Source organism: Micromesistius poutassou, assembly GCF_964030765.1.
Source record: "Micromesistius poutassou genome assembly, chromosome: 18".
NCBI lineage: Eukaryota > Metazoa > Chordata > Actinopteri > Gadiformes > Gadidae > Micromesistius > Micromesistius poutassou.
In genome coordinates this window covers 6,085,610-6,097,949 of record NC_140288.1, presented here as the reverse complement: position 1 = coordinate 6,097,949, position 12,340 = coordinate 6,085,610, and the positions used below count along the sequence as shown (strand labels likewise).

The 12,340-nt window shown below is 42.6% G+C and overlaps 1 protein-coding gene across 1 annotated transcript; it reads left to right on the top strand.

Annotated features, from left to right (window-relative positions):
- Nucleotides 1-58: 58 nt before the first annotated feature.
- On the top strand, nt 59-11,393 carry lrrc8aa (leucine rich repeat containing 8 VRAC subunit Aa). The gene is made up of 3 exons (XM_084483201.1): nt 59-167; nt 3,080-5,201; nt 7,819-11,393. Exons 2-3 carry the CDS (start codon nt 3,090-3,092, stop codon nt 8,086-8,088), a joined length of 2,382 nt encoding a protein of 793 aa, XP_084339327.1. The 5' UTR covers nt 59-167; nt 3,080-3,089; the 3' UTR covers nt 8,089-11,393.
- The last annotated feature ends 947 nt before the right edge of the window (nt 11,394-12,340 follow it).

Sequence of the window (12,340 nt, the reverse complement as noted above, 5' to 3'; positions counted from 1 at the left end):
CAATGTTGCCAGATTGGGCGGGAAATCTAGCCCAATCTGGCAACAGTGGGAGTGAGGCTCATGCTTGTGGTCGGGAAGGAGAGTGTCAGTGAGCGGAGGGTTCGATCCAGACATGTATACATCATATTGGGAGAAGGTGAACGACTTCCCAGGCTTCAGTACACCAGGTAGGGGTTCGAGTCCAGCTAGGGGACCAGGTAGGGGTTCGAGTCCCCCCAGGGGGCCCGGGGACAAGGCTTCTTTATCCAAGCATGAAGAGTGCAGTGTGACAGGAGCTGTTGTTGATCCAGGCACTAGAACATGAACCGGACTGAAGCTGTGTTTCCACTCGTCTATGGTAGCTGGGTGTACACATGTAGGTGTTTTAGGTGGAGAGAAACTCCGAGGCCATGCCATAGGGAATTCTAATCGTTTTGATCAGAAAAAGATTTGGGGCGATTTATTGCAGTGTCTATTGTTTGATTGGCCTTGATGATGGGCAGGTATGGTTCCTCATTCTTTAAAACCTCCTGTTATTTACCGCAGCTTTGGAATAACATCAAAACAAAGACGTTTAAAAGAACAACGCATTTCATTTGTGTCGACAGTGGTGGAACTGGGAGCCCTGTTAGGAATAAACCAGTTTGGTCCAGTGAGAACTGAAACTGCAAATGTCTTCCTTTTTTATTCATCGAAGTGTCACTGGTGACATTGTCTCTAGTTGTGGTCATGGGGTGAGGCCCCCAAATCATTTTCAATGGCAATATCCAATCCAACAAAAGAATAGTTTAATAGCTTTTGTAATATTACAGCCTTTTGACGTTACATTACATTGTTATGCATTGTTTCGTTGTATTATTTTATATTATTATTATAATATTTATTATTATTATTTATATATTATATTATATTTATTATATTATATTTTATATGTACTCAAGTGTTCTTGAGTACCTAGAAAAGTGCAATATAAATAAATAGTATTATTATTATGCTACATTATGGTTTGATTGTTTTTTTTTCCATCTATGTATGCTGAACGATTTCAATGATGCCTTTCCTTGACTTAATTTCTCTCTATTGAGTATTAATATCTCATTGGATATTATGTCACGTATGATATATCAAATTGAAGGCCTGTAGGTATTGTCTGTTGTTTCTAAATCATGACCACACGTCTCCTATATCAAGTGACGATAGCAGGTGATTGGATGGTCGACTGTCCACACAGTGCTATTATTACAGTCCTGGCATTTGCGATGCTATGTTGGCATATTGAATGTCAACTTGCCCTCATTAAAACTGACACAGTATCCTGTAACCTAAAGATAGACATGGGACATTTTATTGAAATTAAAACATAAAAACATCTAAGTTGAATCAAATGTTCAATGTTCCCTATGCTACAGGGAAACTTTGCACACCCGGCTCTTTGGAAGAGTTGGTGATTAACTTGTTCATTGAATTATATTACAAAAATGATATAAAACACGATATAGAATAAGCTCCTTATTGTTCCAGCTCTGTGTCATATTAGGGCTACCTGGATTAGGACTCTGCCTTGACAAAAGCATCTCTGTTCAGAGAGTGGGTAGGAGGGCCGTTCTGCAGGAGGACGGCTACAACCACAGTGCTTTGAACCACGCTGGCAGATCCAGTAATTGCTGCTGTTCTTTTTCTTCATATCGGAGACACTCTCAAACTGTCCTCCTCTTCTCTGGTGAAACCCAGCGGGTTACTGCAGTTCACTTCTAAACTAATTATTAGGTTCATTGGGAGCTTTTGTTGCATGGCTATTTCAGTGGTTTGTGGAAAGGGAAGCATTTTAAGGAGTAAATTCAATTATTCAGTGTTTACCTACCTGTCTTTGTTATTACTTGAGAGATTTTGCGATGTCATATATATAGTATAGCATAGAGTTGGAATATAGCCCAGCTATTTATACTGGGTGGAAGATTGAATCATTTACTGAAGTGACCTCAACATTTTGTCATACAAATGTCCAGGAGTAATGACAAAACCAATAAACAATCACCAAAAAAAACATTCTATCACAATAACTAGCGTTCCAATGCACCTTTGCTTCTAAATGGAGGTAGTCATTGCAGTACAAAGTACTGCAATGTACAAGCTCTATTGTACAAGCTCTATTGGCTGACATTGGTCCATCATTGACTGCACTCTTCATGTGTTCATTAATTATTAATTGAAAACCCTCACAAACACAGATTTCTTGAAATTCATCTATATAACATTATTTCCATATTCTTGAATGCAATTCTAATTATACATTTAAATTGGTAGCTGTTTCCCAGGGTGAATGTTTTTAAGGCAGCTGTGAAAGTGGCAAGATTAGAACCTGTTTTTATTCCGCCCCAAATAGGAGGAAGTCTCTGAAAGAAGGGAGTCTGTCCAACTTGTATCAAAGAAGCTAATGAGACAAGCAAGTCGTAAAAGGGGTTGACTGATGCCTTATGCAGGACATAATGAAACCTGTTAACGCCAGACCATTGCCCCTCAATGACTGATAAAAACATAGCATAAAACACTATTTGGTTTGATTCTGCCAAACCATAGGACCAGATCTGCTCTGAGAGACAGTCCTGGGGCCTGTATCTCTGCATTCTTTCACCGACCGCTTTGGTACACACAGAATGCCAACAGTGTATCCTATAGCAAGCCAACCCAAGGAGGGTAATATAACCTGGAAAAGCAGAACAAATGTTAAATGTTAAACAAAATGTTAGGAATAGAGTATACAAAATATCTACATTTTATCTCACCTATAGGATTTCACTTTGGAACCAACCTTAAACCAAAGTTTAAGTCCATGTTGTTTGGCTCTATTGCACAATGCATTGGATTTAAATGTGTCCTTTGTTTGTGATAAAACATTCAGAAAGTAAATTTTAGGCTTATTGGCTTAATGGCTTGAAAAAACTTTCAATCCATTCCATTAGATTTTCCATTATGGGTAATAATAATAACAATGCCCTTTTATGCAACAGTTCAACATAAAGCCATGAAAGTTAACTTGGATGAATGATGTTTTTCCTTTCCTCCATCACAAACTAATTCCTGGTTCTGTGTTTCTTTGAAGGTAAACCATCATGATTCCAATCACAGAGCTGCGGTACTTTGCAGACACCCAGCCTGCATACCGCATCCTGAAACCATGGTGGGATGTGTTCACTGACTACATCTCCATCGTCATGTTGATGATCGCCGTCTTTGGCGGCACGCTACAGGTCACGCAGGACAAGATGATTTGTCTCCCTTGCAAGTGGATCGTGAACAAGACTTGCGAGACCATCCCCCTTCCCAACCTCACCATCCCCTACGCCCTCGAACCTAAAGGCATCAAGTACGACCTCGACCGGCACCAGTACAACTACGTCGATGCGGTCTGCTATGAGAATAAGCTCCATTGGTTTGCCAAGTACTTCCCCTATCTGGTGCTGCTGCACACCCTCATATTTTTGGCCTGCAGTAATTTCTGGTTCAAGTTCCCCCGAACAAGCTCTAAACTGGAGCACTTTGTCTCCATCCTCCTCAAATGCTTTGACTCTCCGTGGACCACGAGGGCTCTGTCAGAGACCGTAGTGGAGGAGAGCGACCCCAAGCCCCTTGGGAAGATGAATGGCTCCATGGAGAAAAAAGCATCTTCTGTGAGCGAGGATGTGGAGGCGAGCATTCCCATGCTACAAAGGACTAAGAGAATTGAACAAGGAATAGTTGACCGCTCAGAGACGGGGGTTCTAGATAAGAAGGAAGGGGAGCAGGCCAAGGCCCTCTTTGAAAAGGTCAAGAAGTTCAGGATCCACGTGGAGGAAGGCGACATAGTCTACAGTCTCTATATACGTCAGACCATCATCAAAGTCATTAAGTTTGCGTTAATCATTTGTTACACGGCCTACTACGTACGTTGTATCCAGTTCAGTGTGGTGTGCACGGTGGACATTGAAAGGCTGACGGGCTACAGGATGTACCACTGCGCGCACCCCTTGGCCACACTTTTCAAGATCCTAGCCTGTTTCTACATCAGTTTGGTGGGGGTCTACGGTCTCATTTGCATGTACACGCTCTTCTGGATGCTGAGCCGCTCCCTAAAACGTTACTCCTTCGAGTCAATCCGTGAGGAAAGCAGCTACAGCGACATCCCCGACGTGAAGAATGACTTTGCCTTCATGCTGCACATGATAGATCAGTACGACCCTCTGTACTCCAAGCGTTTCGCCGTCTTCCTCTCCGAGGTGAGTGAGAACAAGCTGAGGCAGCTGAACCTGAACAACGAGTGGACACTAGAAAAGCTGAGACAGCGCATCACCAAGAACTCCCAGGAGAAGCTGGAGCTGCATCTGTTCATGCTCAGCGGCATCCCGGACACGGTGTTCGATCTGCTGGAGGTCGAGGTGCTCAAGCTGGAGCTCATCCCCGACATCACCATCCCGCCTATCATCGCCCAGCTGGCCAACCTGAGGGAGATGTGGCTGTACCATACCCCTGCCAAAATAGAGGCCCCTGCTCTGGCCTTCCTGCGGGAAAACCTCAAGTCTCTCCACATCAAATTCACTGACATCAAGGAGATCCCGCTTTGGATTTACAGCCTGAAAAACCTCAGCGAGCTGCACCTCACCGGCAACCTGAGCGCCGACAACAACCGCTTCATCGTCATCGACGGCCTGCGTGAGCTCAAGAGGCTCAAGGTGCTGCGGCTGAAGAGCAACCTCACCAAGCTGCCTCAGGTGGTGACCGATGTGGGCGTCCACCTCCAGAAGCTCTCCGTCAACAACGAGGGCACCAAGCTCATGGTGCTCAACAGCCTGAAGAAGATGGTGAACCTCACAGAGCTGGAGCTGGTGCGCTGTGACCTGGAGCGCATCCCGCACTCCATCTTCAGCCTGCACAACCTGCAGGAGATCGACCTGAAGGACAACAACCTGAAGACCATCGAGGAGATCATCAGCTTCCAGCACCTGCACCGGCTGGTGTGCCTGAAGCTGTGGTACAACCAGATCTCCTACATCCCCATGCAGATCGGCACCCTGACCAACCTGGAGAGGCTCTATCTGAACAGGAACAAGATCGAGAAGATCCCCAGCCAGCTGTTCTTCTGCCGCAAGCTGCGCTTCTTGGACCTGAGTCACAATAACCTCACCAGCATCCACGCCGACGTGGACCGCCTGCAGAACCTGCAGTACTTTGCTGTGACGTCAAACAGGGTAGGTGTGGGGTGGACAGACAGTATCTTTATGGTGCAGTGTTGTACACTTTTACTCTCATCTGAAAAGAGTCAATGTAAATCTGTGTAGGAACTCCTATGAGGAGAGGCACGGTGAGTCAAATGCAAGCTAAAACCACAAGGCAAGTGATGCCAACCTGTTGTCCAATTTGACTTTGTGGAGCTCGTAAATTTTGGATACATTTAATTAGATCCAGCATGCAGGTCGGTTGGTCAGGACTGGGACTGGAACCACAAACAGGACTGGGACCAAAACGTCCCTGTCAGTTCGGCCTCGACCGGCCCACCCCTATCTTATCTCTTTGTTTTTTTGTGCACTGGCAAAGCCTGCCGTGCTGGGGGTCCTGTCTGCCAGCACCAGAAGGGCCCTGTAGAGTCTGAGCTCAGAGCAGAGCTCAGAGCTCAGCTCAGAGCAGAGCTCCGTCTGCAGACCGACGCTGGACTCCTTGATCCGCGATCCTACAATTATATACTAGGTTATATTATACAAAAACACATCCTACGATTATATACTAGGTTATATTATATAAAAACACATCCTACGATTATATACTAGGTTATATTATACAAAAACACATCCTACAATTATATACTAGGTTATATTATACAAAAACACATCCTACGATTATATACTAGGTTATATTATATAAAAACACATCCTACGATTATATACTAGGTTATATTATACAAAAACACATCCTACGATTATATACTAGGTTATATTATACAAAAACACATCCTACGATTATATACTAGGTTATATTATACAAAAACACATCCTATGATTATATACTAGGTTATATTATACAAAAACACATCCTATGATTATATACTAGGTTATATTATACAAAAACACATCCTATGATTATATACTAGGTTATATTATACAAAAACACATCCTATGATTATATACTAGGTTATATTATACAAAAGTTAGTTAAGCTGAACTGCAGGGAGGATGGGCTTGTGGTGGCCCTCTTGGAAGATGTTCAAGATGAAGAGTAGGGGAAGCATCCAATTATTTTCTTATTGATTCAGTTTTGTGTTTGAAGAATAACATGGAGCTGCTGTAAAGCGGAAGTCTATGACACCCTTAGGACACTTTGTACAGTGTGAGTTGGAGAAGAATAACACTGTTGTTTCATGGGAGTATAAGAGTAACAGACCAGTCTGGAGCTGGATATCTCCCAGCCACTAACGTGTGTATATATACAATTAAATTAATCTTTATTGTCATCAACACAGTGGGTAGGCAGCTATGTTAACAAAAGGAGGACAGCGACTTATGCTTGGGTGCATAAGATGCATTGATTCAGTTTTGTGTTTGAAGAATAACATGGAGCTGCTGCCCGAGAGGGAAGGGCCCACTTCTGGGGCGGGTTTTGCATCAGACTTTTTACAGTGTCAAGGAGAAACTTAAGGTTTGTCACTGGAGAAGTAGATGTTTCTAGAAGTAGGCAAAGTGGTTTTGTGGCTGAGCAGGTTGTCATGAAGATGATAGATTTCAAGTCGAGTTGAATGCCATTCGTTCTAGTGTTCTGCAGCTTCGTGTGAGGGTGAGGGTTTAACCTTCCATTGCTGGTAGGTTACCAAACAAGCAGTATCCACCTCGTCTGGCCGATCAGAGAACTCGTCCACCAGAGTGAGCACTCGCCCGCAGGCGGGGGACTCGCAATGTTTGCGAGAATGTTTCTGCAATGTTTTTTGTTTGTTCAAAAGGAACTGAAGAGCAGAAGGAAAGCACCTACAAATAAGAAAATGTATAGTTATTTTTTAGTTTTGAATTGGAGATAAAGGGCCACTCCACCAAAATTTTTAGGATTCTTGAGATATTTGTGAGGTCACATAGTTGGTGCTTTGTTGAATAGGTTTGGGTTTAACCATGTTTCTCATTAGGCCCAGGAAATGTTATTTTCAGCTTTAGTTTAAAGCGATCTGATATTCATGAATCCTTTTTGAGTTCTGATTTATTAAAGTATGAGGGGGTTTAATCAGCCCTCAGTTATGAGGATATGCATATGCATATTTGTGGTTGCCTTGGCCTGCAGGTTTCCGTCACACATCTAGGTGGACACGCCCACCTGTGATGTCAGAAGCTGCACATTTTCAAAACGGCTTGTAGCAGCTAATCCCACTCACACCTGGTGGTGTAATATGTCCCCTTTAACACAAGGAGGCGCCTCTCGTCAGAATTAGGCGCTCTATCACCCAGGCTCATTAACCTGGTCTATAGAGATGTTTCCAATCTTCAAATCAAAGCTTCAGTTCAGACCTTGATGTTTGAGGCCTCGGTTCACACCTTGTTTTTTTTTACAAATGTTATCTTGGCAGAAGGGAGGCCTAGGCCCCACTCTGAACTTTGATAACACTCCTTACTCCTGACCGGTAGATACAAATGGAATAGGCTAGCCTTGTGTGCCTCAGTTTCTTACTGATTTGAGACGTTTGGGCTGGTGAGCCTTCCTCCGCAGTTAAACTATTGTAACTGTGATCCACAGTTAAACTATTGTAACTGTGATCCTCAACTCTTTCTTTGTACAGTTAAACTGTTGTAACTGTGATCCTCAGCTCTTGTCCTCTCTGTCCTCTGCCCCCAGATCGAGGTCCTTCCCCCGGAGCTGTTCCAGTGCAAGAAGCTGCGGACGCTGAACCTGGGCAGCAACTGCCTGCAGGCGCTGCCGTCGCGCTTCGGGGAGCTGACGGGCCTCACTCAGCTGGAGCTGCGGGGCAACCGGCTGGAGGTGCTGCCCGTGGAGCTGGGCGAGTGCCGGCTGCTGAAGAAGAGCTGCCTGGTGGTGGAGGAGGACCTGTTCAACACGTTGCCCCCCGAGGTGAAGGAGCAGCTGTGGAGGGCCGACCAGGCTTGAGTCTTACTGTGCCTTTGTGCCTTTAAGGAAAAGGACATTGAACAGAGACAGGACATTGAGTTGAAGAAGGGTGGGAACGACATGCAGCACAGGACCAGCGATGGGAATCGAACGCGGGTCGCTGTTGCTTACATGGTTACATGGTTACATAGTTACATGGTTACAGGGTTGGCACACTAGCAGTTGAGCCACCAAGACGCCCTGATTTTTTTCTATTTAAAAGCCAGCGAAAGAAAGTATGGATGTTGGACCCACCCTTCCTGTTGAGATAAGGACTGTATGGATGATTGATGAGGGGTTGATAAGTAGGGTTGGGGATAAGGTGTATACTGTACAGCCCTTCTGACTGTGTGACTGTAGGCCAATGTGTTAATGATTTGTATCTGAGGAATAATTCTTCTATCAATAAATCCTGACCAGCTGAATGGCCACAACAAAAGGAAAGCCGGCCCTTTATGCATTGTTAAAGCATATGAAGCCAAATTACAACAAGCCAACTTTCCCTACACAGGAGGGACACTATTATTATATTAATAAATTATTTACACCCCCCCCCCCACCCCCCAAAAAAAAAAAATTGTGAATGTTACTTATTTAGTGCGTGCATATTCAATACTAGGCCTTGCCAATATGATTTGACAGCATTGAATCCTCAGGCTGCCGTATCATGTCCTCCACAAGGCCGGGACAAGGCCTTTGGTTTAAAAGATTATTCTTGATTCTTTCTTGGTTTTGCAGCAGCACAGGGACTTGGTGAACATGTTCAAGCGGACACTTTGTACAGTGTGAGTTGGAGAAGAAGAACACTGTTGTTTCATGGGAGTATAAGAGTAACAGACCAGTCTGGAGCTGGATATCTCCCAGCCACTAACATGTGTATATATACAATTAAATTAATCTTTATTGTCATCAACACAGTGGGCAGGCACATATGTTAACAAAAGGAGGACAGCGACTTATGCTTGGGTGCATAATATGAAACCAAAAAGGTTGTGTTGTGTGTTTTAGTGAGAGCCCTTACCAGACCATTCATTTGTCTGTCTTTTATATCGTCAAGTTTGTTATATTTTTGCAAACCCTTATTGCAAATAGAAATGGTCATGCACAGAAAGTATTACAAAGCGGACATATTTGCTATTTATTCACTCCACTGGGGGCTTAGTTTAATTGCAGGTGCAAATCCTGAACATTTTTACCAGAGTTGAATCCTAATTTATTTGGGCACAGAATGATGTGTAGAATTAAACCACTATACATAAAGTAAAGTTCCCTAACGTTGAGTGGGGAGCCTCTTTGGATTCGCTGCCCACTTAGTTTTCATCCCCAGTAGAGAGAAATGTTGTGTTCGTGCCTTGTCTGCCCAAAACTTTGTGCTTTTTATTTTGATGTGTTCATATTTTATTTGTCTTCCATTTACCTCAGACAAATCTGTAATTGGCTTTGCCAGAATGCTTCAAATAAGGGATTATTACCACGCCCAAAGATGGTATTTGTGGATGTTCTAAAGAGAAACACGTGGTTTTGTCTGCTTGAATAGCTTCAGAAAATGTGTGTACTACAGCCAGGTACTACTTTTTGTTATTTACTACTAATGCCTTACTTTTTATAATCTCTTCATGACTTTGTACTTTCAGGTGTGTGGGTACAGGTTGACTCTGGGTTTGATATTCATGTTGCTGTTCAATGCATACAGATTGTATGAAATGTGGCATTGTTCATTACATCTGGATTAAGGTTGTTTTTTAGGAGTCTGGCAGTTGTAATAACATGAGACAATTGCACTTTTTTGTTTAAGTTTTGTTGAAAATTTGAGTCCAGTTCCTTTTGCTTTACAAATCAAACCTTTTTCTGTCCTGGTTGTGTTTGTATTATTGTGTTTTGAGAGACGTGCTGGATGTGCTCCACTCCTGTAAGAATCTGGAGCCATCGTCCCTATTCACAGAACAGAGCCGCTGCAATGGAAACATTGGCTGTTGGTTTAGATGAAAACATAGGTATTTGTAGGTATTTGTAGGTATTTGTAACTGCCAAACGCACTCAAACACAAAGTGATGAGACAAGCCATCCAAACGTATCTGATCTGAAATTGAGTATTCCGGACTGTTATGTTTATGCAGCCACAAACCCCTATATTTAAGATATAGGCAAACATGAAAGATGTTGAAATCTGGCAAACCACGTGCCCACAGTTGATGTGGACTTATGAGTGTCAAATATAGGCCTATGTGAATCATTTGTACTGGACAAACTTTGGCCTTATCTCGCTGGTCGAGTTTTCTGTGGTTTGAACTCTTTGCCTCGTAGACAGTTCAAAGTCAATTTAACTGACTTACTTGGGAGTACCGTAGAAGTGAACTACAGGGAATCACTCATTCATTAACCCATTCCTACATTCATTTGATTCATTCATTTAGTTTAAGGCAGAAGATTGTGGAAATATGTGGCCAAACCATTATTATTATTATTTTTTTCAACTGAGTCATTGAGCACTGGTCACACATCTGTCGTAGCATTTCTATCTGTCGTACCTTTCCTTGGTGCTTCTGTTTAAATGTCTCAACCTTTCTGCACATTTCCCCCTGAAACTAAGGACTTCTATCCACGGGAATGTTTGGAGCAACTTGACCTAGAGCCATGAGATCATTCTTCACTGCTTCCCCTTTATTCACAAAACTGCAAACAAACAAAAAACTGCAAATCTTTTTTTTTGTATATTCATACGCAAGTCTTAACCACACATCTTGCTCATGTCAGCATTTCTGAATGAGGTCTGACAGCTTTTTCAAGCTTTGACTTTGAACAAAAATGACCCCTCAAATGAGTAGTAGAACTCTGCACTTTGTAACCCAATGCCAGCAGTAGGCAGTGTTAAAAAATAAACACTACTCACATCTATGTAATGTATAATATCATTTGTCAACAACATGTGATTAAAAATCAATTCTGCATGAGTACAAGCATATTCAGAATATTTAAATAGGTACTCAGAATATGTCATCATTCCAGTCCTACAGACAAACGTTACAATTTGGATTAAACACTGTTGCTTCACACATCAAAACGTGTAGACCTATAATTTATTGTTTGAATAACTGAATGTGTCAAGCATAGACATGGGTTCAGTTGTAGTATCATGCAATATTGAATTTCCCTCATGACCCTGACAATTAACGTACCAAATTAGACGTTCAAACAGGATGGAATCATGTTATTGTCCTTGTTAAAAAAATGACTTCATATATATTATGGGCAATAATATGATAAATATGGCCAGAAAGTTTTCTATCACCCTGACTATTATAATAAAGTTGTCTCTTTACACTAAATTGGGGGTTGTCTTGTATCTCTATATCACAGAGTAACACTAGGGGCCTGCCCAGCAGTCGGGCCTTGTATTCAACTTAAAGGACATAAAGGTTACTGTCTCCCTTGGCTTCACAAAAACATGAAAAATCGAAATCACCACGTTGTGCCTATAATGCCTAAGAGCATTTTTGCGTGAACATGCCTGCCATAAAAGTTAACAATAGTAGTTAATCTTGGGTCTTTCTGATTTTGTAAAGTGCTGCTATTGCAATTTACTACTTGTATTTGTCCACAAACTCTGTACCAATACGACGTACATTGATTCCCTGAATCAATGGAGTTCAATGATTGAAGTGCTTTATACATTGTGATGTGACATCTCAATGACTGCCGCGATTCTGGGACCATAGGACCATGAGTAATGTTAGTTTTAATGTCGGTAGCAGGCCTGGAATTTCGTGATTTTAGGGGCAAGGCCACTTGGCCTGCAGTGGGGTAAATTTTCTTAGCGTGAGTAAATATTACCGGTGAGAGTCAGAGAAGGACAGAGGATCATGTGTAAGTTTCGTCAATCAGTATTCTTTTTCATACAGCTTGAGTGCTTCAGATGGGATGTTGTACAATGTCAGTGCTCCGCTTCCACAGAATTATGCTAAAACACACAGGCATGTTATTATGCATGATTACAGGTATCCCACAAATAAAAATTAACTACAACATGTGTACTTGGATTCACCAATTACTGGGGGACTGCCACATCCATAGTCCTCCAAGACAAATCATACTCAATGACAAATTGGCCAAATGGTCAAGGTCAGTGAGGGGTCAGTGTAGACCCTCACTCAGTGTTAGACCCTTAGCCAGCCTTAGTTATGGCCTCCAGGTAAGATAGCCGTTTCTGTTTCTGTGTAGACTACTGGCCAGTGAACAGCGTGACCCACAAGGA

Coding starts and splice junctions, on each gene's coding strand:
- lrrc8aa (XM_084483201.1), top strand. CDS start 3,090: ATGATTCCAATCACAGAGCTGCGGTACTTTGCAGACACCCAGCCTGCA. Junction 5,202..7,818: donor TTGCTGTGACGTCAAACAGG/GTAGGTGTGGGG, acceptor CTCTGCCCCCAG/ATCGAGGTCCTTCCCCCGGA.